Source organism: Silurus meridionalis, chromosome 1, assembly GCF_014805685.1.
Source record: "Silurus meridionalis isolate SWU-2019-XX chromosome 1, ASM1480568v1, whole genome shotgun sequence".
NCBI lineage: Eukaryota > Metazoa > Chordata > Actinopteri > Siluriformes > Siluridae > Silurus > Silurus meridionalis.
The window spans coordinates 12,955,290-12,980,508 of record NC_060884.1 but is presented as its reverse complement, the minus strand read 5'-3'; the positions used below and the strand labels follow the sequence as shown (position 1 = coordinate 12,980,508).

General features: G+C 36.9%; 3 protein-coding genes across 9 annotated transcripts in view; 1 reads left to right on the top strand and 2 right to left on the bottom strand.

Annotated features, from left to right (window-relative positions):
- anks1ab (ankyrin repeat and sterile alpha motif domain containing 1Ab) overlaps positions 1–13,421 on the top strand; it is a 31,608-nt gene extending 18,187 nt beyond the window's left edge. For 3 of the 6 annotated variants that reach the window (XM_046849209.1, XM_046849200.1, XM_046849245.1), the window contains 7 exons: positions 3,842–3,967; positions 4,293–4,364; positions 4,510–4,593; positions 4,684–4,821; positions 5,016–5,192; positions 6,936–7,034; positions 10,008–11,304. In XM_046849209.1, coding sequence (XP_046705165.1) covers positions 3,842–3,967; positions 4,293–4,364; positions 4,510–4,593; positions 4,684–4,821; positions 5,016–5,192; positions 6,936–7,034; positions 10,008–10,124 — 813 coding nt within the window. In that variant the 3' untranslated portion in view covers positions 10,125–11,304. Of the gene's footprint in view, positions 1–3,841; positions 3,968–4,292; positions 4,365–4,509; positions 4,594–4,683; positions 4,822–5,015; positions 5,193–6,935; positions 7,035–10,007; positions 11,305–12,113 lie in introns of those variants that run through there. The other 3 variants (XM_046849218.1, XM_046849227.1, XM_046849236.1) reach the window with 3 other exon arrangements.
- Positions 13,380–18,023, bottom strand: snrpc (small nuclear ribonucleoprotein polypeptide C). The gene is made up of 6 exons (XM_046849258.1): positions 17,900–18,023; positions 17,453–17,495; positions 16,700–16,808; positions 16,420–16,509; positions 13,860–13,964; positions 13,380–13,711 (listed from the first exon to the last, which is right to left on the bottom strand). Exons 1-6 carry the CDS (start codon positions 17,905–17,907, stop codon positions 13,587–13,589), a joined length of 480 nt encoding a protein of 159 aa, XP_046705214.1. The 5' UTR covers positions 17,908–18,023; the 3' UTR covers positions 13,380–13,586.
- Positions 18,024–20,821: 2,798 nt separating this feature from the next.
- sys1 (SYS1 golgi trafficking protein) lies at positions 20,822–25,186 on the bottom strand. Of its 2 annotated transcripts, none has more exons than XM_046860450.1 (4): positions 25,051–25,186; positions 21,827–22,074; positions 21,640–21,707; positions 20,822–21,491 (listed from the first exon to the last, which is right to left on the bottom strand). In XM_046860450.1, exons 2-4 carry the CDS (start codon positions 21,986–21,988, stop codon positions 21,251–21,253), a joined length of 471 nt encoding a protein of 156 aa, XP_046716406.1. In that variant the 5' UTR covers positions 21,989–22,074; positions 25,051–25,186; the 3' UTR covers positions 20,822–21,250. The 2 variants fall into 2 exon arrangements, with proteins under 2 accessions (XP_046716406.1, XP_046716401.1); XM_046860445.1 differs by lacking the exon at positions 25,051–25,186 and adding an exon at positions 23,753–23,965.
- Positions 25,187–25,219: the final 33 nt, after the last annotated feature.

Genomic DNA, 25,219 nt, shown 5'->3' with positions numbered 1-25,219 from the left:
GTGCAGGATTGAGGACAGTGCTAAGGTCATAGCGAACAAGCCAGGAAAAGGTAATAGGTCACATCAACAACAGGCATAGACAGATAATATACAACAAAAAACCCAAACATTGATATCAAACTGAAAGAAAATGTACAGCAAACTAAGTAAAAAATCATCGCATACCTAGAAGTAGTAGGTAATGTACCTTTTGTTATTCCACTGCTTTGCTTCACAAAAACCCTACCATGTTTCCCCAAAAATAAGACCCCTGAAAATAAGCTTGAGCATGATTTTGCAAGGTGCGCATAATATAAGCCCTACCCGAAAATAAGCCCTAGTTAAGATCGTTAGCCGGCATTTATGGTAGAACCGTAGGTCTGTTGCAACAGACAATGAATTGAGTTATTATATAATAATATTGATTATATTATATGTAATATATAATAATATTGAATTATAAAATATTAATATATAATAATGATAATTATTATAGTAATAATTATAATATTGATATAATACTGGTAATATAAATTATAATTACTGTAAGTATATGTATATACCCAACCTGGTGGTTGAAGTGGATAATATATAGATTTTTGTACCATACATAATTAAATGTACCGGTAGATTGTTGTACATGAAAATATAAGACAAGACAAAAATTTATATAAGACCCGGTCATATTTTCGGGGAAACACGGTAGTCCTTGCTCACAAAATTCATCAATCCATCATTTAACACTATGTGTGCCATGCATTCATTCAAATATCCATGAAATGCTTTTTCTACTTTTTTCCACTTACTGTATTTTAAAATCTGTCCCAAATCACCCAAACATATATGTTAATTTGAATCGATTTAAAAAATGATTCAACGATAGAATCTGATCATCTTTTAAATTTATAGGGAAAAAAACATCTAGATTTTTTGGTCCTGTTTAAGGCTGACTAGACCTCCTTATGTAATGTTACATGAATTGCCATATTAAGTATTAATTAGTGTACATCTATTTGCTTTGATATTCATTTATCCATAATAATCAAATTATGTTAAGTTGAATTGTCTCAATGTGAGAGTTGACTGGCTTGGCAAAAAAAAAAAATATTTTAAATAGTTTACACCTTCATGAAGACGTTCTGGTCAACAGTTTAAGTATTCTGTACTGATACAGTAGTAGTAGTCATCAGCAATGTGTAGAAATGTGGCCAATTACTGGAATCTTAAACTATGAAATGTACATCCTTCTTTGGTCTGCGGCTGGTGTTGCAAATGGTATGTAAATGGTGTGTAACTGGTGTGTAAATCTTTAGCAAGTAGGCCACCCATGTGTTAAACCCAAAATGGTGATGTGTAACAATATTATGGATTTACAACTTACAGGGTGAAACAATGAATGCTGGTCTAATAGGCAAAGAGTCTGAGTAGGTGTTTTAGGTTGAAATTGAATAGATTTCTTTTCTTTACATCCGCATAAGGTTTCCAGGATCAAACTTTATCAGCAATGTGATTTATTCGTATTCTAGATTTCTCACAGTAGATAGGCTTCAGGCAGTGGATACCAATTGAGGGTTCAAATCTCAGGAAGTAAAACTCTCAGCGTAGTGTGTAAAAATATTAAATAGCAGTGTCTCTTTGGGGCAATATGGGTGGGATTGGAAAGTTACCAAAAGCAGTGGTACAATTTCTATACCATTTTGTGGAAATATAACCTAGCATAAGCAGTGGTACAGTTTCTATACCAGTCTGTGGTGTGGATGTAGAAGCAGGTTTCTGTTTACTGGTCACTAACCATTCCTATCATCATCATCATGTTAATAGTATGTGGATAGTGACCAAAAGAATAGGGTCAATTGTAGAAGCCTACCAAATGATTAGCCAATTTGATTAATTAGTCTGATATCAAGCATTTTAAGATAATCATCATGTAAGCCTGGCCAATTAAAAAAAAGTGCTTGAGCCCACACATTTATTCACTGCTGCTAGTGCATACTGCCTTCAAGCACAATGACATGCCTCAGAGAAAGCACCAGCATTGGGGTTCCCAGAGAAATAAGCATGTATTAGCTCTTAGCACTTAAATAGTTAATTAACTTCACTTAATTGATTGCATTAATGTTACTGCACTCAATTGTATTAACCACGATTTATAGAAGACAATCGGTGTTTACTCTAGCCTCTGTATAATTTGTTTGATTTCTATTGTTTAGTGAGTAAACACTCTGTAGTGCATACCACACACAATAAGACAGTCAAGGAAAGTACTTTCCAATTTAACAATTGTCAGTCTGAAAATGTTTTAGACAAGATGAAACAATGCTGCAGTCAACCACACAAGATTATTTTGGGAAAAGATTTTTTTTTACCTTTTTTTGCTTTAATGGATTGTGCCAGTGTGCAAATGCAACACAGGCTTCTATTCAGCTGGTTTTGGTAGATCAGAGGCAAATGACGGCTTGTTTTTAGGTGCTACTGAGGCAGAAGATGAGAATAACAAAACATCCAAGGCATTGCTGTAGACACTGCACCCTATATTGATCATTAAGCTAGAACGTTTTCATTATTAAGCTATAAGAAGTTTTCCATACTAGGCTGCGCTCTCACTTGATCAGTGGGTTTAGTTGTGCCGCCAGCTTCTGCACATAAGCGCGTTAAAATGACTACATTTTTGATTTACTGGTCCAATAGTAAAAAAATGGTATGCATGCAACCCCTACCACATACAAAATATTGCAGATCAGCATAGGGCTGAGCAATACAGGCTGCTATGTCGATAAGAACATGTATTTTTCAGATTTTTTTTCTGTGTTATTAGAGACAATTATCTAGACAAATTTCCAATTTTGGAAATCAAACTTGAAGAGATTAGCTCAAGTATAAAGTAAATCTAAATTACCATTTATAGGAATGCAGTCAAATTTAACGAGCATATCGTTAATGGTTTGCTCACTTTGCATGCATGGAATTATATTGTTCTGTGGTACAGTGTAGCCGAAGGGTTGTTGAAACCTGATCATCGCACCCAAATGTGCTTTTTAAACACTAATTCCAAATTATTCAGCCACAAAAGCATCAGTGTAGAAAAGGCACTGATGTAGCGTAATGAGGCCTGGCACACGTTTGCTGTTCATCCCGAGGTTGTTCAGGGGGTTAGCGAAATATGTCTTCCTGGACCTCACTTTGTGCTCCTTGGCGTTTGTCTACAAAAGTTTGTGGACACCTGACCATCACATCTGTATTTGAGCCTTCCAGAAACTGTATGCTTTCAAATTTCTGACAACACTTTAGGGAAGATGTACAGGCCAGACATACAAATGTGATTGTCAGGTGTCTACAAACCTTTGGCTATACGGTGTTGCTGCCAGTCATCATTAGCGTCAGCCACTGAAAAACCCATATTGGCCATTAATTATGAGTACAGCTCCAGAGTGGCACAACAAAAGATGCCACAGCCAACCTGGAAGCCAAGAGAGTAAAACTGGGCATGCTTTGTTGGCAGGAGGAATTGATACTCTTTCCACTGAAACTAGTGCAAACTAACCAATCATGAATCCATAATGCATACAATTCATAGAAGTCTATATGCAGCCTCAGAGAGAAGAGAAGTCAGGTGGTTTGGGCACCATTTGAGACTGATGTCTGGTAGGATGCTGCTAAAGCTGTATATAGCCACAATGCTTTACTTAATTGTAAACATTGTTTCATCAGTATTTGTAAAATTGTAAGTTCAAAGGTGTGCATTGGCTAGATAGGTACACCAAGTTAACATAGTTAGTAAAATAATTGAGGAATACCCAAAAGGTTATTTATTAAGGTTATCGATTTTGTGTTGTTTTTACCATTTATTGGTATGTTTATAAAGGACCGGCATGCAGATCGAAACAAAGAATCCCGACGGAACCCAAGCCAGCCCACATACACCACTGTCTCCACCTGGCACCACCATCCTGACAAGCTCATCACAGAGGCTTGTTGCTATGAAGCTAGTGTAAGTCATTCTTTTAGAAGCGTATGCATATGTATGCATAAAAAAAATGTTTACGAGATATTTAATAAACCAAAGACCACCAAAAACTCCACAGAGTAATGTGATTAAAGATTAAACTCTAAATCTTGTTTTATGTGCAAATAAAATATTATACTTAATTTGCATATATGCTTTATGAATACTGTAATAAATGCATGTACTAATTAATTTTTACTGTGAAGTCCGTCTTTTGAAATGTGGGTTGTCTATATTTGGACTGACAGGCAAAGCAAAGACTTTATACTTAAATGACACTGAAAATATTTCTGTATTTTTGTCTTTATAGTATCTTGGGTCTGTGATCATCAGAGACCTCCGAGGTATTGAATCAACACAGGAAGCCTGTGCAAGAATAAGGGTATACATTTATAATTTTCTGAATGCAGCATTACAGTCAAAGTCAGTGGACTAATACAGAACGGCAGCATAAATACCTCAAACTAACCAGCTCAGATTCAGAACACTTATAAACTTACGCTGCCTCTTTCCATCTTGTTTATCAGAAATCAAAGGATCACCGGAAAGGCCCTGTCATAATCCTCTCAATCACCTATAAAGGAGTCAAGTTCATTGATGCAGCCTCTAAGGTAGGATGAAGTGTAAGTTAGTTCTTTGGAATGAAAATGTTTTAGTTTGTAAAAAAATGCCCTCATGTTTGAATATTGTGGCCCCTGTAGGCTATTGTGGCGGAGCATGAGATCCAGAACATCTCCTGTGCAGCTCAGGATCCCGATGAACTTCGCACTTTTGCATACATTACAAAAGACCTGAAGTCGGGGCACCACTTCTGCCATGTTTTCACTACAGTCGAAGTGGTAGGTCTCTCATTAGGTACGATTATATATCGGAATGAAACCTCTTTTTTTTAATACTGAAATAGTAACACTCCTCGTGAACAAATGGTTTTAAAATAATCATTAACAAGACTTTCTCTGTGTCAGGTGTGTCTTTAACATAACTTTGCATTTCCTCTATTAATTATAGTCACCTCTGTCTTTTACAACTACAGACAAAAACCTATGAGATCATCTTGACTCTGGGACAGGCATTTGAAGTAGCCTATCATATGGCACTTCAGGCACAGAAAACTCGACGTCACAGTTCCTACAGTGGGGCAAACTTGGAAATCATGGAACCCAAAAGCAGCAGGCCGGTGTCATCGCGAAACAGCATGCGCCGCACAGTGGTAAGTTACATATAAAATAACTAGTAAATAACATACTAAACAATTATTAATATTGTAATATAAAAAGCTGAACTGCACTCCCTATAGATTTGTATTAATCATCTGAAATATAGAATACACATTGGAATCAAAGGTATTTTCATTTTCATGCTTTGAAAGAACACTTTTTGAGTGGAAAAAAGATTTTCGGTCAGTCAATTTTAAGAAACAACGCTTGTTGAAATACATGTTGAAATTGACCTTGGGTTAATGTGATTGATCCAAAGCCTATAGATCAGAACTACATATACGTAGCTTGGACCACCAGCAGCATGTAGTACTGCTTGACAATTCAATCATAACAAAGCATCAAAACATCACTCTCATAGCACTTAAAACATTTATACATATATAATCTTGTATTTAACAAAACATTCACATCATACAGGAGCACATTATTTGGGTATCACAGTAAGGTGTGATGGATGGATGGATGTATGGATGGATGTATGTATGGATGGATGGATGGATGGATGGATGGATGGATGGATGGATGGATGGATGGATGGATAGATAGATAGATAGATAGATAGATAGATAGATAGATAGATAGATAGATAGATAGATAGATAGATAGATAGATAGATTCAAAGATTTTCACTTAAAATGTTTCAGAGATGTGTTTGTCTTTGCCTTCCAGTGTTGAAAGTTAAAAACAGCTTAACTAATTTCTTAAGTTCCCCCGAATAAATATAACGTTGTTTTCTCACAGGACCTTTTCGGTCAGCATGTATTACCATGCAAACTGTGTGAAAAATTTGTCAACTAAGTGATTGGGTTTGAAGGGATGCACAGCATGTCAACATTCTCTAGTTTCTAAAATAAACAAACATTAAAGCTTACTGTTTTGATACCCAGCCGGAAAGCAGTGGGACTTGTGAAAATTATAATATTGCTTATTACTTATAATACAGATCAACTTAAGGTTAGCTTACCTCAGTCTCCAAAATTCCAAAATGCAGTTAAAATCTTAAACACAAAAAGATATAATATCCCATGTTATTGCCTGTAACTTACCAATCATCAGGTTTAGCACAGGTTTCAGATATCTTTTATTGCATGTTTTGCCTTCTTCTGCTTTAGATGCTTGAAATAAATACAATTCTTACCATGCATAGATGCATTACTTCCTCATCACCATATTTGTTTATATGTGATAAGTGAGATGTGTTACAACGAGAAGGCAATTCTTCTATATGATATATATATTTCCACAGTTTCAAGTGTACATGCAGGACACTGTAAATAAATTAAATCATGTACATTGTGAGATTGTTTTCCTAGCACATATTACACAATATTTAAAAGCGGTACCTCAGTGGTTAAGGCTCTGGGTTACTGTTCAGAAGGTCCGGGTTCAAGCCCCAGGAAGCTGCCACTCCTGGGCCCTTGAGCAAGGCCCTTAACCCCAGCTTCCGAACCAGTTGGGATATGCGAAGAAATTTATTTACTGTGTTGTAATGTATATGTGACAATTAAAGGCCTATTTAATAATTTAATGGCACCTGTGATATTGGCTGGCATGGTTATTATGCCCCAAAAATATATTATATTTTATCCACAATGAATTGGTTCCTGTGGTTCTCAGCTAAAACTCAAACCAGGTTCTACTTGATTTTTTTTTTTTACTTGTCCTGTGTTGTTGTATTTGGCCTTTAATGTGTACATTCCTGTCCGTGTGCTCTCATTTCCCCTCCTTCACAGGGTGTTCCTGTGCCCGAATGCCGCTGCTGCTACTGTCACACCTGTTCTTCCCACCGCTCCTCCTACCTCCCGCTGCCCTCTGTCAGCCCTGGAGTTCAGGTTCTACTCTCTATTACTCCTTCTTCCCTTCTTTCCATTTCCCTCTCTCTCAGACCTAGCCTCACACCTTCCCATTCCCTCCTCTGACCATTTCCAGCTTTAACTAATTTCCTTTCACTTGTCATTATTTAACTTTTCTATACTTTTCTGCCTATAGTTATGTTTGTTTGTTTTTTCGGTTCATAAGCCACTGACCTTAAAATACAAAAAATGGGTTACTTACTTTCTCAGGGATGCTTTTTTTTTACAGGACTGTGATCATTTTTCACATTCCTTTGCTTTGCCTAACATTTGTTTTTGTAATTGAAATACCACTATAATTGTGATATTATTAATGTAATGTAAAAACATTTTTCCCATGATGAATAGCCCATATGCAAAAATTCAGAAAGAACGAACCCTTTGGTCCAAAAAAGTGAATTCTGATGTAGAAACACTTTAAAGATTGAAATATAATAGTGTTAGTGTGTATTAAAGAGTTTTAAGGAGAAGATAAAAAAAAAGTAGTATTTATTTTTAAGATTTTGGTGCCTCTTGATTTTTTTTGTGATTTGCTCAGAAGATGATTGCGCTTTTTGAAAACTAAATTTGCATCACCTAGGGTTACACAATATCTTATACCCCAGTGCTGTTGAATTCTTGAATATAACTGGTCAGAAGGTTTAAATGAATTCTCCACAAAGGAGAATCTTTGGGACAGAGGTCTGAGGTTTCTTTGTATTAGGATAAGCTACAATTTAAACCCAAGAGAAAAAAAAAAAGAGAGTCTCACGAGGAAGTGAATGTTTAAAGCTGATATAATAAAATAGTTCAATTTGTCTCAAGTTCAATAGTCTAAAATTGGTTAAAAACATTACAATTAACTGAAAATGGTATAAAAAGAGTAATGTGTCTTTCATAAATAAATGTTAAAATTGTTTTTGTTGGCACATCGCTGCGGTATAAGTAGATGAAAGCACTTCAGGTGATAATGACCCTTTAGTCAGAACTGCATCTCAGCACAGTGTTGATTTTCTTATTTCTTTGCTAATCTCAGATAAGACTAGCATCAATTCCAGCAGCTAATGTAATTGTTGTTGTAGTCAAATTGTAGCTAATGACAAATATTGATTATTTAAAGGATATTTAACTTTTATTTATTTAACTGATTTATTCATCAATTAACTCCATATTGTTACCTATACACATGACAACAACATTAAAACTGAAAGAAGGCATAGTGGACATTTAGAAATAGTCTTTTCGTGTAAAAAGGTAAAAGAAAACTACTTAATTGGACTTTCATTTGAGTATATTTTTAAATGGAGTAAAATCTTTTGTACAATTCTGTTTTGTTCAATGTTGTACAATATCATTTAAATGTCAAATGATGTAAATCTTACAATTTAAACGCCTCTCAATAATTGTATTATTTCTCAAATCGTTCCTAGAGAAAAAATTCACAGTTGGAAATAGAGTATTACCTTTTATATACAATCAAAAACAAATACCTTTAGAAAGACTACAGTGAAATTACAGACCCCAAAGTACAAACTCAATCCAATGAATGCCTGTAATCATTTAAACTAAACTGAGCTACACCTTTGATTTGCTATCAACCCAATTTGCATAAACATGATTATAAAATGGAACAGCTAATTGGCTCTGTTTCTCTGCATCATGCGTCACATAGAATAAAATTACCAGAGGAATTGTGATGCATAAAGCTACTAGTAGAAAACCTACTAAAGATCAGTCAAAACACAGATGCAGAAGTAATCAGCAGATATAGAACACGCTATAATACTACTAACCAGAGCTGCAGTGGTCATCCTGCTAAAATGACACAATGGAAAGTTTTGTAAACGACGCTGAAAACAGATGTAGTCAGAATTGGTACAGGGGTTTTCAACGATTTCTCAGAGAGTAAGAAGATCATTGAATAACATCAGCCTCTATAGACAAAATCCCTTGCTTGCTCTGTGGCAAATAAAGATTATACAAAGAAACCTGATAAATATTGGGAGCACATTATTTTTTTAAATGGAATTAAAATACATTTTGTTTGACTCAGACAGGATCCTGGACTAAAACAGTGAATGCATACTTCAGACAGTGAAGCAGGGTGGGGTGGAAGTGTGGCGGTCTCTGTCTTCATGAGTGCAAAAGATTTTGCTGAGATGACATTTATAGATGACGTCATGAATATAAGCCAAAAAACTGACAAGATGACTCATGCTAAAATCATGCAAGAGTCTGGAGAAGAAAAAAGTAAAAAGTATGACGACTTCAAAAAAAGTTTGAAAAGTATGACCTTACGTACTTCCAAAAAAAAAAAAAAAGACAGTAGCAACAAAACCCCTCAACTAACAAGCAGCTGAAAACATTTTCTCTGCAGAATGGAGAATGAATCACAGTAATAAAATGTGTACTGTCTTTCATTGCATTGAGTTCCATATTTTTGATCTAGTAAACTGTTATAAACTGAAATAGTGCAATCATTTGATATTCAATGATATTGCACAGGGGTGTATGCATAACTGTTGTATACTATATATTTTTTTTTCTCAGAACCAACCCTGTCCCAAGGCCATTAATTCTGACTATTAAAATATTACAGTTGTAAAACTAAAAGAAGGACAAGGTACCTTTCCTTCCTATAAAAAAAAAAATCTTTATATTCACTGTCTTACTCAGAGTTTAAAAGCATCTCTGTAACATAAATCTTCATTTTAAAATGAACACAACTGAGTAATAAGTGCAATTAAGAAAAGCGAATACATTTTCAATAAAAAAAATGACAGAGACATTTCGCAAAAAGGCTATGGAAGGACAGAAGTCGCTCACTGTTTCAGTTCACCAGCATCCAGGAACCATATCCAGGTTGCAAATTGTAAATGTTCACTGTGATTTCTCCTGTGTCATGCCCATTCTCTGGCACATGTGGTGGGTGAGCATTTGCAGTCTTACCCCTCCCTCCCTCCTCCCTGGCAGATGGAGCCCATCGAGCAGGAGACAGATGTGCAGTCCTTGGGCAGCAGCTGGCACTTTGACCCTCGTGACCCTTCCAGGCCGGCCTGCAGTGCCAAGTACGAGACCACCATATTCTGAAGCGCGGACAACAGTCCTAACCAGCTGCCCTGTTAAGCCACTTGCCCCATGAGAGAACTGTAGTGCCCTGTGCCTTCTCACTGTGAATTGTAGCCTCCCTCAGGGCAAGATACGTTCCCTGATCTCTGTCTCTGTCTCTTTCTCTCGCAATCTGTATCTCTCTCTGTCCCTACAACTCACCTGTGTAGTTTTCTTGGAGAGCCATCTGCCATCTTCTCCATTTCGACTTTATGTCTAGATTTCCTGGACACTGCCCTCCAGTGACCCTCCTTGAAATTTCCTGTCTGATAGTCTGTGCAGTCCTGACTTTTCAGACATTTTATTTTGTATCACAATGCTGAATGTTAGCAGACCTCATATCAAAGAAATTTGCCTCTGTGAAATCTCTGAGCACAAGCTGAAGTGTAGCTGTTTCTCAATTTTCATGTAGTTGAGGTAGCTGTACCGTTTAGATATTTCTTTCTTTTTTTTTTTTGGACAAACATAAACCAGGCAACATTAGCGTACAAAATTTCAGTTTGGAACAGCAATTCTGTCAGTGCCGGTGTCAACCATAATTTCAAACATACTGTTCATCCCCTCTGTAGATGCCAACGTGTAACAAATGCCTCATATTCTGCACCCAAGCACTAAATCTGTCTCCACCTCCACTGCTTATTTCTAGCTTGTCCCATATTTCTGTAGCACTTATTTCTACACCAGTGCACAGTTCACTGTTCACAATTCACACCCAGAGCTTCCTTTCACCTCTTTTCCTTTGTCCTACAGGAAAAACATACAAGTGGCTACGCATATGTTGAGTTTTGCATATAAAAAAAAGCTTAGCTTGGGATTTGAAATGCAATAATAAAGATGGAAACAGGTCAGAGGCCTGATAAAGTTCAAATGCACAGCAACAGCACAAACATGAGGCCCGAGCTCCCAGTTATGGTCTTGTTTTTTTTTTGTTTTTTTTTATATACAGTATATAGATAAATCATGATGATTGTTGTTGGTTGCATTATTAATCATTGTTCTTCCTCCTTACTTTAGCATATATGTGGCACTACCAGGGCTATGACTAAGTGTGATATATTGCAGCATGAATCCGAATGACTTACGGTTTGAAACCCAAAGCAGTTTTGTATTTGTATTCGTACATTGTACCTTCATTTAGTAAATACAGCATTTGTGCATATGTGTTCATGCCTACTTTTTAAATCATTGCTTGTTTTGTCAATATGACCTGATCAGCTCGATCCGAGAGGGAAAAAACTGACCGAATAATTCACAATTCGGTGCTTAGGCTTTAATTCAGCGTAATCATGAAGGACATCATCGATTAATCAAAGATACTGGAGCAGTGGAGGGGATGAGTGAAGAGAATAATGTTCCAAACAATGTGGAGTTTTTTTTATTCCCCCCTTCCCTTTTCAGTCTCTAGCAGCGAAGTTGTATAACCCTTAGTAGCCCTTTGGAGATCCTGGTCCCAATGATTCGTTTATAATAGACAATTTTAATTGATGTCGACAGAACATATTTTTACTGGGTTGTATTTTTTTTACAAGACAAAAAAAGTGCATATTTAATAAGTAGAATTTAATGCACAGCAAGTCTATAATTCAGTGTTTCCTGTTACGATTGCTTTGTATGTGTTGGGCTGTTGTTCATGCTCAAGCTTGTCTCTGCTTGTTCCTGAGGTCGATTGTTAAAATTAAGTTTGTTCGTAAAAAATCCTCGAATCCATATTCATTTGCATTCACATGGTTCCCTTCGCCCACCATCAGCATCAGGTTTTTGTCCCATTTGAGTTGCTTCCATTCCCTAATCTGCCTCTCATTGACCTGTTCAACACATTGCATTCTGTCTTATCATTGTCTTCATGTGTATAATATTTTGAATGTATCAGAATTGTACTGTTAAATACACACCAATAATGCTAGACAATTCATTTAGATGCCCACGGTAAAATTCACATTTCTGAAATCAAATATATTTCTTCCTGTGTAGCTGACTCCGCCTTTCAAGTTTCCGGACACCAAGGTGTGAATAGACGTGGAAATCAGGTGAATCATAATGTGTGAGTGAAAGAGAGAGAAAATGATGTGTCGATCGTTCAGAGGCAGAGAATCGCGGCACGAGGAGATTGATCCAGTACTGTGCGATTACTCCTATGATGAGTTTTAGACAAAATGTCACAATGAAGATTTGAGCATTTGCTTGTGAGGTGGGTCTGTGCAAACAGCAGCCACAGCATGCTAGTCTTTTATTTATTTGAATAAACATGTTTACTCGACTATTTAAATAACAGGCATATTGGAAATATGGAGAATCTGGAATAGGATCTTAAGTTTTCAGCTCAGTGTGGTCAATGAGAAGTTACATTCCTTAACATGAGCTTTAGTTGGATATAGAGAACATCCCAAAGCCTGAGTATAGCAAAATATGTTCCTTTTAAACTTTATAATCCACTCACTCTGCAATAAAGGAGTGAGGATTTTGTTCACAAAATGATCGCTTTCAAGAAACGCTTGGATGGATGGAGTTTTATAAAACGTGAGCCAAGAATACTGAAAAAAAAAGCAGGGCTGGAAACGTATCAGAGCTGAAATGCAAGCGTAATTCTTTTCATTCAATTCAGAACGAGCACTGTGCCAACACATCTAGATCATGGCTTTAGCTGGAGGTATTAAACTTCAAATCACACTGTGAAATAAGAGAAAATAAGCATTTACCTTAGTGTTGTTACTCATTATTCATGATGTGACGGGACATTTAACATAAAAAAAAAAAATTTAATAATAAAAAAAAAAAGCATGTCCCTCTCTTCATATCTCACATACATTTTCTGTATTTCGCTTGCACTTTATTTTGTTTGCACTGAGTATTTGGTTATGATGTCAAGATAGAGACTTGCCAAATGCTGTAGCATTTGTATCCATGAAATAAACATCAAAGTCTATTTTGGGGACTAATCTAAAATGTTACATAAAATGTTCACAATTCTTTCCTTTAGTTGTCACGTCAATATAAATGACCTAATAAAATTCAATCACTTTTTATTGTGTCACCTATTAAGCAAATTGTGTTTTCCGTACTTGATTCTGGAGCCTTCGAATTCCTTTAAGGGGAAAGTAAATCATATCTTTCCTTTAAATTTCAATTAGCAGAAGCATAAAAGAAGCATAGTTTAAGTTTATTTTTTATTGTGAAATCTATTCTTAAAAACAAACAAAAAACTAAACTTAAAAAACAACACTAAAACTTAAACCAATCTTAGAGATATATCACATTGTATTTTAATTAACAAATGAGAAATTTTCCTGGGGGGAAAAAGATGGACATCCATGTTAGAAAAGAGTCTGGTTAAATGAAAGTCAATGATTTTCTGTTGCTGAAACCACTGAACTTAATGGCAAAGCTGATGTGTGCATCTGAGTCTTTGTTTCAAAGAAAAGGGCAATCATGGCACAACAGTTCTTTCTATCGATCCGGTCGAGCCATGCCGGGTCTAACAGGTAGCATCATTGGCCGAGCAGGAGGTCGCATCATGTGGGGGCCTGGCATCATTTGCATATGCCCACCCATTGGGGGCCGCATACCTGGACCTGCAGGAGGCAAAAGTAAATTATGGCCAACCTGATCACAATGCAAAATCTCAACTCAACTAATACTTTAGTAGACAAACATTTATACAATATAGAGACCACCACATATAGGGGGGTATACATTGATTCACAGCAACAATCATCATACCTGGACCACCAGGCATCATTCCATGTGGAGGAGGACCCATCATGGGCATCATTGGAGGGCCACCCATTGGAGGAGCTGGTAACATGCCTGGCCTAGGAGGTCCACCTAGAATCCAAACACACCATGTCAGCAAATGAACAGCAAACAAGTTTAAACTTTTTTTATGCAAAAACACAATGTTAGGCACGGTCTGTACTGAAGTAGAAGTGTTCATTAAGGCAATTCCTGTATTTTTTTTTGGTTTAACAATCCAGCGCTGATGCTCCCACAGCACAGACTAATCAACTTTCCGTAATCACAGCGAAGAACCGTTTCAGGACATTCGGGCTATTTTGGGCCATTTTAATCGTGCAGCTAAGAACACGGAAAATTGCACTTCATCAAGAACCCAACACGAGCAAACTGCGCATTTTCAACTTTACTGCTTTCGGGCTACACGGGCAATGATAAAAGGAGGCGCAAAATATTGCTACTGTCTATATTGTTACGCTATTTATGTAGAGATTTTTTAAATGCAGCTCGTGGCAGAGCACTGCGTGGGAGATCCTTTCAGTTTAATGATGGATAGAAAAGGCATCCACTGCAGTGCATATTAATTATATGTTTAATGAAAGCAGTATTCCAAAACAAGTTCAGCTCTGCCTGTTTGGGCTAAAATATTTTGACAGAAAAAAAAACGTTAAAACAGTCTACTTGGCTGGTTTTTATACCACATATTTCTCAGCCATTGAACATTTAAATGCGCTGACATGGAGAAGTTGGTGTTGGATTTATGAGCTCAGATGTTGAGCTATTTTATGAGTTGCTCAGGAGCTCCTGGTTCCACAACTTCAACTGACAGTACAAGACTAGAAAATGTATCGTTTTTATGATTCAGATCATCCAAATGAGGTTGGGTTCTGCTTTCGAGCCTGGTTCCTCTCAAGGTTTCTCTCATACCATCTAAGGGAGTTTTTCCTTACCACAGATGCACCAGACTTGGGGTCAGCACACAATTCACTTATATTTAAAACTTTTGTTTTATAATTTTAAAATTCTGTAAAGCTGCTTCGAGACAATGTCCGTTGTGAAAAGTGCTATGGAAATAAACCAGGCTCGCAGAATAGTCTATACAACTCATTTATGATGTCCTTCATGAAAATGTATATTCTTACATTTTTATGTTTGGGAAATACAACAAAAACCTATAGATCGGAACCAAAGTATCGTCTCAATTACGGGTAATGGAAAATCAGCCTCTTCTACCACTCTTCTAGCAAGTCATTTCAGCAGTGGATTTCAATTCTGACAGACTTACATTAAGAAAACAAACAAGCTTAAACCTTTTAGAGTGCTTTTTTTGCCAGCATCCAAAAGTGAGTTCCACCCAAAAAGGTAAAATCTAAGCTTTATTACTTGATCTACAGCTTTATGGGTTTACAGCTCCCTTTTGTAAACCAACTACCTGGTGAAGAGAACAAAAGCTTACCAAATGAACTAATATTTAGGCTATTTTAATACTGTTACCATTCTACAACACATTTGCTTTCTTTTATTTGGTCTTATTATATGCGTGTCTGTAATAACATAAGGGTATGCTGTACACTTTTAATGATATTAAAGGGCCAGCGATTTGAGCGCCTGCAACAAATCAACTTAACACAGAACAAACTCCTCATTCCTAATGTACATTGAAGCTTAAGAAACATCCAAATTAACCCTTTACACAAATAACTTATGCAGATGTGGCAATAATGAACCAATAGAAGGAAAGAATTCATCCAGCTATCAAGATCTGAGGAGGATCCAAGGGAAATCTTTTTTTACACAAAAAAAAAAAAAAAAAAGAAAGAAAATCTGTCTCTCTTTTTTCTTTAAATGCTCTCAAATGGATTGAAATGAACTGGGAAAAAACTGTGCATGTGTATTACCCCAACCAATCAAAAGCCACACCTGCCACACACCTTTTAAAATGAAAATCCTTAGATTTAAACAGGTCGAATTTGGTGTGGACTTGATTGGTTGGAATGAAAAGCTGCACCCACACTGGCCCCCATTTTTCCCCCCTTATTTAAGATCAACATTATTACATCAGGATAATTTATTCCACGCCCTTGTATGGTGGAATGATGGGTAGTGTCTGTTCAAATACTAAAAGAGTTGGCACTCTATTCATCTGTTAATCTAGCAACACTTGAAAAAGTGCATATCAGATGCATGGCATATAATCATACAAAAGAAAAATCAGCAAACGATCAGATTATAGTCATACAAGAAGATGAAGGACGACAGGATTTTTCAGGAATGCTCTGTGAAACCATCACAAAAGGCTGACCGATATACAAAAAGCCTGCCACCTTTTCCTTCACTGCCATTAACAACCCTCTTCCTCACCATTTGATTGAAGAAATTCTAAGACCACACTGAAATCAAGAAAGCTTAAAAATAGCATTCACACTTGGTCGAATACAGATTTCAGGAAACTAATTGAGGAACCAGTAGAAACCTGAATACGATTAAAATCACAGGTGTTGCCACAATGCTATTATTCATAAGACTTTGCTAAAGCTATGAGACTTACTGATATTAGGATGAGGCAGCAGCGATCCACCCGGAGGAGCAGCACCTGGGAATGGCGTGGGTGGAATTTTCCCCTGCTGGAAAGCAGCAGCTGCGATACACACACGGACAGAGAATTGATCAAATCCACAAAACGAATCTGGAACCACTTTTTTTTTAGTCTTTGTGCACTAGATAAGTCACACTAGATAACATCATCTGCCAAATGGTTTAATGTAAATGAATACATCAAATCTAACATGACTTGACTTACAGGGTCCAAGCACTGAACGCATACTTACTAGTCTTGTCTATCAGGCTCTGCGCTTGCTCCTCCATCCATTTCTGATAGTAGTCTTTTACATTCTCTTTGTGTTTGCGGCCACTACAGTGAGTCTTCCTTACCGATGGCTGAGAAAAACAAAAACCAACACTCGGGTTACTGTACTGCATCATGTACTCCGTGTGTCACCGTGTATTTCTGCTTGACCATTTCTTTAAATAGAAAAAAATAGAGGCAAAATTAAAACATTCAACGCAACACACATTTTTTCCATGATGTCCTGTCTTTACTCAGATATAAAAGAAAATAAACTCAATCAAAAAATTATTTTTAATCACTAAGCATTTGTTTTACCGATGCACCAAGTCTCAAATCAAGCACCAAAATATGCCATTGTGCACACATCCGGCGATTAAAACCATCCGTGTGGAAACACAGCAAATGATCCATTTGGTGTCCTGATAATTAACGGAAATTAAAAACGGCATAATTACTTTAAAACATTAACAAGAATATTTTGTCTTGACTCAATATGTTGAGTTTGGTTTCACTAATAACACATTTGCAAAAGTATTTATTTAAGGTACATTTAGAACAGAAAAAAAAAGGTGCAATTAATTTGCGATTAATCGTGAGTTGACCTACGAAAATCGCGATTAAGTATTTGAATCCATTGACAGCCCAAATATATAAACATTATTACTTTAAACATGACTCTGAACAAAAATCATAACACTAGTAATTTAAGTGAATTAAAAATGCAAAAACCTACCGAGTCGTGCGTTAAGTATGTGTCACAGTAATCACAGTAAAACCTGAAAACAGGAGCAGAGGGTACAGGAATATGAATGACAGACCTGCTAATACCAAGCTAACTGAGTACAAATAACAGCAGGTACACATGCAATACTCTCACTTACTACGGTTTAGTAAAATAGAATGTAAGACAGTTCGAGGAATATATAAACACGTTAATAAAACTACTGGTTGTATACACGCTATACACGTTATTCAGACCAACAATAGATATCAGCTAGCAACACCGTAAGACCTCTAGCTAGCAATGTTAGCTCGTTTACTCAGGAACTGAACCGTCTTTATCACGGAATAAAGTCGTACCGGAAGCGCAGAATATAATGCGATTTAATATTTTGGAAAAAAAGCAAAAATATATATTTTGAATGAATATATAACAATTACCACCATTTATCGAACTTACTTCGGCATCTTCACGACCAAACGAAATGCGGCGCCCTAACCGGATGTGCAATGAGTTTCACTCGCCTGGTAAAAGAAACGCATCAGCGCCACCATTAGGATAGGAGGAGCAACAAATACCGCGCTTAAGATGCGAACGAAAAACCCCGCTGCTTGATTCGTCCAACGAAAACACGTGACCAGCAGGACAAAAACTATGAGGATGGATTTGAGGGATTTAAACTGTAATTAGTATCACTAGTCTTATACAATGGTTTAGGACTGCGATTTTGCATGAACAGTTGTGCATGTAATCGCCTATCACTAAACAGTACACATCAACAATAATAAAACTATAATGAATGGACATTTGGTGTCACCCAAATGAGGATGGGCTCCTTTTTGAGTCTGGCTCCTGTCAAGGTTTCTTCCTTGTAACATCTAAGGGAATTCTTCCTCGCCTCTGTCCCCACTGGCTTGATCATCATCTCCATACTACTCTGTCCTCTACATCTGCCTCTTTCAAACCAACTACCTTCATGTCTCACCACATAAATAAACCTCCTCTTTGGCCTTTCTCTTTTCCTCCTTCCTGGCAGCTCCATCCTCAGCATTCTCCTACCGATATACCCCATGTCCCTCCGCTGCACATGTCCAAACCATCTCAATCTGGCCTCTCTCACTTTGTCCCTAAAGTGTCCTACAAGCGCTAATCTAATCATTCTAATCCTGTCCATCCTCGTCACTCCCCGTGAAAATCTCAGCATCTTCAACTCTGCTACCTCCATCTCCACCTTCTGTCTTTTACTCAAATAAGAAACAAACGTATAGGCACTAAACTTAAATATTTAAACTTTATAAAATCTTGAGCTATATAAAGCTGCTTTAGGACAATGTCCTTTGTTAAAAGTGGTCTACAAATAAAACTGAATTTAAACTGAATCAATACATGACCATGTGACTGCTTTGAGACACCAGATTCAGAAGTGACAAGAGTCATTAAATAGTACTTTAAGTTTATGCTACAACACTTTGAAATTATGAAACTAAAGCAAAGTTAGAATCTGAAGTAAAAAAGGTAATAAATAATAATGATTAAAAAACATTATAAAAAAATCTAGCCCTTTTGTTTATAAGAAATGTGTATTAATAATGTACAGTATAATAGCTCACATTATGTATCATAAAATAAAACCTATACCATAAAAGAAAAAGTTCAATTGTATGTTAATTTTTTTTAGTTATTTAGTTTTAATTTAGTTTTCACAAAGCATTGTGTAATGTCTGCCAGCAGACTTCATAGTGTTGTAATACAGACACAGATTTGACAGCGGGAACCCCAAACCCCACTTCAGGAGCCGCACTTCACTATTTTGACTACATAGATGCAAGTAGCGCACGCTGTGAATTGAGTCTCTATCTTTTGACAAATTCTATAGATACAGAAAGATACATAGATCTTGGCAGTCTTAGCAGGAAATAAAAAAACATTTGTGGATCACATGAATGTGATCGTAATGTTTCTTACCACTGCTATGCTGATGACACTTAACTCATCTTTTCTTTTCCTCCCTCATATACCACAGCTTCCGCTCAGATCTTGGCATTCTTGACGGACATCTCTATCATGGATGAGTGCTCATTAATTAAAATTCAACCCAAACAAAACAGAACTGGTGGTCATCCCAGGTGATTCATCGCCAGGTCAAGATCTCAGAATAACTCTTCATGACTCTTTGCTCTCCCCTTCAGCCACTGCTCACAACCTTGGGGTAACTATGAACATTCAACTGTCCGCCCTACATGTTGCTAATGTGGCTCCTTCTTACTGATTTCTGATCTACAACATCTGAAGGATTCGACCATTTCTGTCCACACAGGTCCCAGGTGCTTGTTCAGTCTCTTGTCATTACGAGACTGGACTCCCTCTATTGGCTTCCAGTAACTGCACGTATTAGATTCAAAACATAGATGCTTGCCCTCAAAGGCCAAAAATGGACCAGCACCATCTTACCTGAGACCTCATCACACCTCGCACTGCACCACGCCGTCTAAGATCTTCCAGCACTGCTCAACTGGCACCACCTTCTCTCAGGGTAAGAGGTAGTAAACTTCAAGGCTCTTCTCTGTTCTGGCACCAAGGTGGAATGAACTTCCCCTAGATAGTTGAAGACTTACCTCTTCCTGAAATACAAACACTTTTCAAGTTTGCGATGTTTTAAAAAGAAGAAAAAACTTAAGAGTTGTAGGCTGATTTATCTTACGTTTGTAATCTAGCGCACCAGTGTAGATTTCTTCATTGCTAGAGACTTGAAGCACTTTTGTACATCACTCTGTTCAAGGGTGTCTGCTAAATGCCACAAATGTGAAATAAGTTGCTCTGGATAAGGGTATCTGCCAAATGTTTGGTTTTGTAGGCAAGCATCAGTATTTTAATCTTGACTTGGAAATGAATCAGCTGGGATGAACTGCATTTCAGAAAAAAAAAAAATTCTAACCTTTGATCCATGATGGGATGTCTGTCAGACATATTGAGATATTCAAGTATTTGCATTGAATTAAGAATATATCAAGAAAAGTGACAAAAAAAACCATTCCTCCTCATTTTTGCTGGTGCGTGCAAAAAACTTCGGACCCACTAATAAAACCCCTCCACATACCGTAAGTGATTATTGGAAAATGGTATAATAAATATTTTACCCTTTTAATTAAATTATGAATGAAAAGGTAACAATATAAATTATGCCAGTCATTATGGCAGTAATTCCATTTTGCCACCATATGTAACAATTCATTACAATAACAGCATGATTTATTTGCACATATACAGGACTCGTATACAAATTAGGTACACCAGTTACCAAAAATATCCCATCGTGGAGTTACGTTACTCAACCGCTAGATGAGTTGTTTTTGGTAAATGATAAAAGTAATTGGTCAGTAGGACAAATACAGAACATTTTATTTTTCATTAAAGACTCAGCTCTGTTCTTCAGTGTCTATTTGCATACAACAAGCACAAACGCTTCAAATAGTCTTTTCAAAAATGGAAAAAAAAAAAAAGTGCCACAAAACAGTTTAGTATTCACTTATGCGTTATTCCAATTCAGGAGCTTCAAGCTTCATTTTCAAAAACATAATACAAAGACTTAGCAAAATACACATTTTTTACACAATTTTGGGAAAAAGTAAAGTGACTAAATTGAGATATTTTAGAGGAAATGTCCAGTTACAGTCAATACTTGGATCGTATTTGCATCCACCTTTACCAGTGGTAGAGAAAGGTAACACTGCAACACAGCTCAACATGCCAAGTGATAAAATCACAGGCCAATGCTGCTCTGAAAGCACTGTCTGTCCATTAGAGAGCTTCTCAGAGGTTGGATTTGGGGCCAGTATTCACGGGAATGGCCCGGAGCTCTGTCCTCATGCACAAGTACTCGCCGATGACTGCCATTAGGGCAATGCAGGCCACGTTAACCAGCCACCATGACAACGCAACCGGCAGGTGGGAGTTATAGATCCAGCAGCCGATCATATGGAAGAAATGCACCGTGATTGTAAAGTCCAAACACTGCTTCCCCCGGCGGATGAATAACCACAAGCCCAGAGCACTGACGAGAAACCCAGAAACATATACATTCAATTCAGTACATGCAGATTATGCTGCAAAATCAAGTTGCCTAAGATTAAAACTTGTTTGTTTTTTTACCTTGAATTAAGCACAATATACATTTTACACTTCAAATAAAAAGCACGTACCATGTGAGAGAGTTCAGAATGAATGCAATCATAGAGAGTCGTCCATGTGTTGTTGAAAAACCGAGGACCTGGATTGAAAATGGCATAACAGTATTCTCAAATGTGAAAAATGTAAAAACTGAAATCACTCTCAGCAAAATTCATTCTGGGCTTTTAATAAAAAAAAATAAAAAAATAAAAAAAGTACCTCGTAACTGAATATCTGATTGAGAGATCTGTTGGTGTGCACGAGACCATCCACGCCGGCCAACCACAGGCCTAGGAAGCTGTAGTAGATGCATTGCATCAGGATGATCTGGGAGATGATGAGCACTGGATCCCAAATATAGCTACGGAACTGACTGGCCATCTTCACCCCAGGGCCTTGAATCAACTCAAGAAAAAAAAGACCATCGGTGGCCCAGATCTTCACTCAGTCACCCCGACCACGTCCTACTACAGACCAGAAAAGAAAGAGAAAATAAATATTCAAAATTCATAGAAGTGTTCAGTATGCAGTCGTGTGAAAAAGAAAGTACACCCCTTTTTGAATTCTATGGCTTCACATATTAGGGCGTAAAAAAATCATCTGGTCCTTTTCAGATCGTAGATTTAGGCAAAAACAACCTTAGATGGACACTACATGACATTACACCGTCAATCAGTCTTTCTTTTTTTTTTTTTCTACAAAAATCAAGCCAGAATGGAGAAACCATTCTTGAAAAACTAAAGTACACTTTATGATTCAATAGCTTGTAGAACCACCGACAATAACGAAGTTATTCGTGTTCTGTATGAATTTATCGATCTCTCATATCACTGTGGGGGGAATTCTGGCTCACACTTTGTTACAGTGTTGCTTTAGTTTGGTCGGGTTTAGGCCTAGAATTTGAATGGGCCACTGCAGCAACTTCGTCCCCTTTTTCAGCCATTTTGTGGTAGATTTGTTGTTGTGCTTGGGATCATGGTCATGTTGCATGACCCAATTTGACCAAGCTTTAGCTGTTTGACAGATGGCACCACATCTTAAGTATAAAAAGGAGTTCATGGCCAGCTTAATGACTAAAGGTTGCCAGGTCATGAGTTTGCAAAACAAGCTCAAATCATCACACCTCCACCATTCTGCTTGACATTTGTTTGTGCTGATCTCACTAATGCTCTTGTGAATGAATGAACACCAATCCCCACAACACCACAACCTCTCCTGTCTCTTTCTACCTGCAACATATAAAGTCTTTTTCTAAACATTCGATTCTTTATTTCTTACTTTCTTTCAAAATGTTTTTTTCAATGGTTTAAATATCATGGAAATACTTTTGTAATATATGGAAACTTGATGTATAACCTTTAATCAATTTTAGTATGGGAAAAGCAGCAGGACATCACTGATCATCTTTTACCAAATTGTACGTGACCTCGATTAGCATCAACTGGCATTCAGGATTCTTTCCTTCAAAATGTCAAACTTTTCTTTCTTTCAAGTTTTTATTTCTTTCAAGTTTTTTTTCTCTCATTTTTTCTTTCTTTCAAAATGTCAAACTCCTTCCTTTTAATTTTTTATTTCTTTCGGAAAGATTTCAAAACTTTTTCTTTCTTTCAAGTTTTCCTTTTTGTACTTCTTTCAGGTTTTTGCTTTCTTTCAAGAAATTTTAATTCTTTTTTTCTTTCCAAGTATTTCTTTCAGAAGTTCAATGCCAACTCGAAACTCTTTCGTAATGAACTTCTTTAAAGTTTATTCTAACATCTGGTAAATACATATGAACAGGACTGAAACCACATAAATTATCAGTATTTATTCTAAATAACTGTGACTGTAAATAGTTTTACTTCTTCGGAAGAACAGACTGCAGTAACAGTCACTGTGAGAGTCGGATCTCTATGGAAGCTGCAGTACTTGTCTGTTTCCTGCTAACATTAAAATTAGCTCGGCTTCCTCTGTCACACTTACAAGAGAAATTAGGATTGTATCCGACGAATTTACGCAGTTTCTATGAGCTAAACCGTGTATATCTATTATAATATTCAAACACTACAGCCCAGAGAGTCTGATGTAATTCTACAGAAACAGCCGTCAGTGGAAAGTGAAGGCTAACACATTAGCTCGCTAGCACAGGAACTAACCAGCTTTGCTTACCTTACATCCGCTGGCATTTCATTTTAAATATCAAGATCTCCAAAACGAAGCAGGGCGAAACTTGCTCTTAAACCTAATAACATCCCCCACTCATATGTCTTAATCAGGCTGATGACATGGAAGAATGAAGAAACCGCTGTGTCAACAAAGCAATGTAAAACCAACACCAGCTCCAGCATGGGTTCCGGTGGAAATACAAATCCCAGAATAAAAGTCTGATCAGGGTTCACACTCATGAGACTAAACAAAAAATGTGATGAGTTGATGGAATTAATTCATGTTAAAATAATGAACAAAGCCAATTCGGTCTCTAATTTTGCTTGCCACATGCATGAATAATATATATTTTGCAGTGTTCACCATTGGGCATCATTTGGCTTGATTGTAGAACTAAACTGACATTAGGAAAGCAAATAAGATCACTTCTTGTCAGGCCTGTAACCAGTTAAAGTCAAAAGTTTGTCAAAAGTTTGAAAACACCTTGTCTTTTTGTTTTGAGACACATTTATATACCTTTTGTTGATATGCAACAAACCAGGTAAAAGGCAAAAATGAGCAAGAATTGGACAGTAAATGACTAGAAGAAAGTTCTTTGGACAGATTAGTTTTAGAACTTATATAAGACACCGAACAGGAGAGTAAATGTTAGCGGACCGCCGCACAGCCACAGGCAAACATGAGGTGGGAGTTTAAGGTTGTAGACTTATTCCGGGTGAAAGGAAAACTGAACTACAATTCCATAATTCTTCACCATGGAACTGGGTCTGGAATTGGCACCAACCTTACCATAAGCATTATTTAAAGAGCAAACAGTCTTCTGGAGGGTTATCTATAGTGGGTGGGCTGGGTGGGCCCTGCCCAGTCATCACACCTAAATCTTATTGACCTGCTCTGGGATGAACTGGATCACAATGCCAGAAAGCAATATTTTACTAGCAAAAGTATTTTAGCTGTATTTTATTTTAAAGAATATAACTGCCTTAATCTGTTATTCATGCTAAGGGAGGATTATACAATAAAACATCTTAACATTTATAGACCACTTTAAAGAAGTCAACAATAAGAAAAGCGTTGCAATGATACTGCGCATGTCTGGTCACAAAGCATTTCCGGTGGCGCCATTTTTAAAGCACGAGGCTGTCAAAAAATAACTAACACCCTTTTTACGTTTCGCTCAAACAGAATAGTTAATATATTTTAAAAGCTAAACAAAATAATTATATCGTAGAATTAGCTTAGCCTTTAAATCAGAATTTTAGGCGACAACTCTTCACTCAAAACATGTAGGACTCGTTTACCTGAAGTACTGCGTGCAGACGGGTATTATCTGGTTGAAACCACGAGAGAAGCAGTAAAGACTAATCGTAGTCTGGATGCCTACAATTACTTCCTTAGCGGAAAAGTGGAGGAAACAGTTGGCCATACAATATGAATGATGTTTATTTTGTGTTTGGTGAAAGGTGGAGC

Bases quoted from the DNA above. Each gene is read 5' to 3' on its own strand.
- snrpc (XM_046849258.1), bottom strand. The intron at 16,510-16,699 runs GTAAGTATGCGT...TGTGTATCGCAG, and splicing joins GAGCCTGATAGACAAGACTA to CTGCTGCTTTCCAGCAGGGG. The intron at 13,712-13,859 runs GTATGATGATTG...TGCCTCCTGCAG, and splicing joins AATGATGCCTGGTGGTCCAG to GTCCAGGTATGCGGCCCCCA.
- sys1 (XM_046860450.1), bottom strand. From the start codon at position 21,988: ATGGCCAGTCAGTTCCGTAGCTATATTTGGGATCCAGTGCTCATCATC. The intron at 21,708-21,826 runs GTACTTTTTTTA...TTTTCAATCCAG, and splicing joins ATCAGATATTCAGTTACGAG to GTCCTCGGTTTTTCAACAAC. The intron at 21,492-21,639 runs GTACGTGCTTTT...GTTTCTCGTCAG, and splicing joins ATTCTGAACTCTCTCACATG to TGCTCTGGGCTTGTGGTTAT.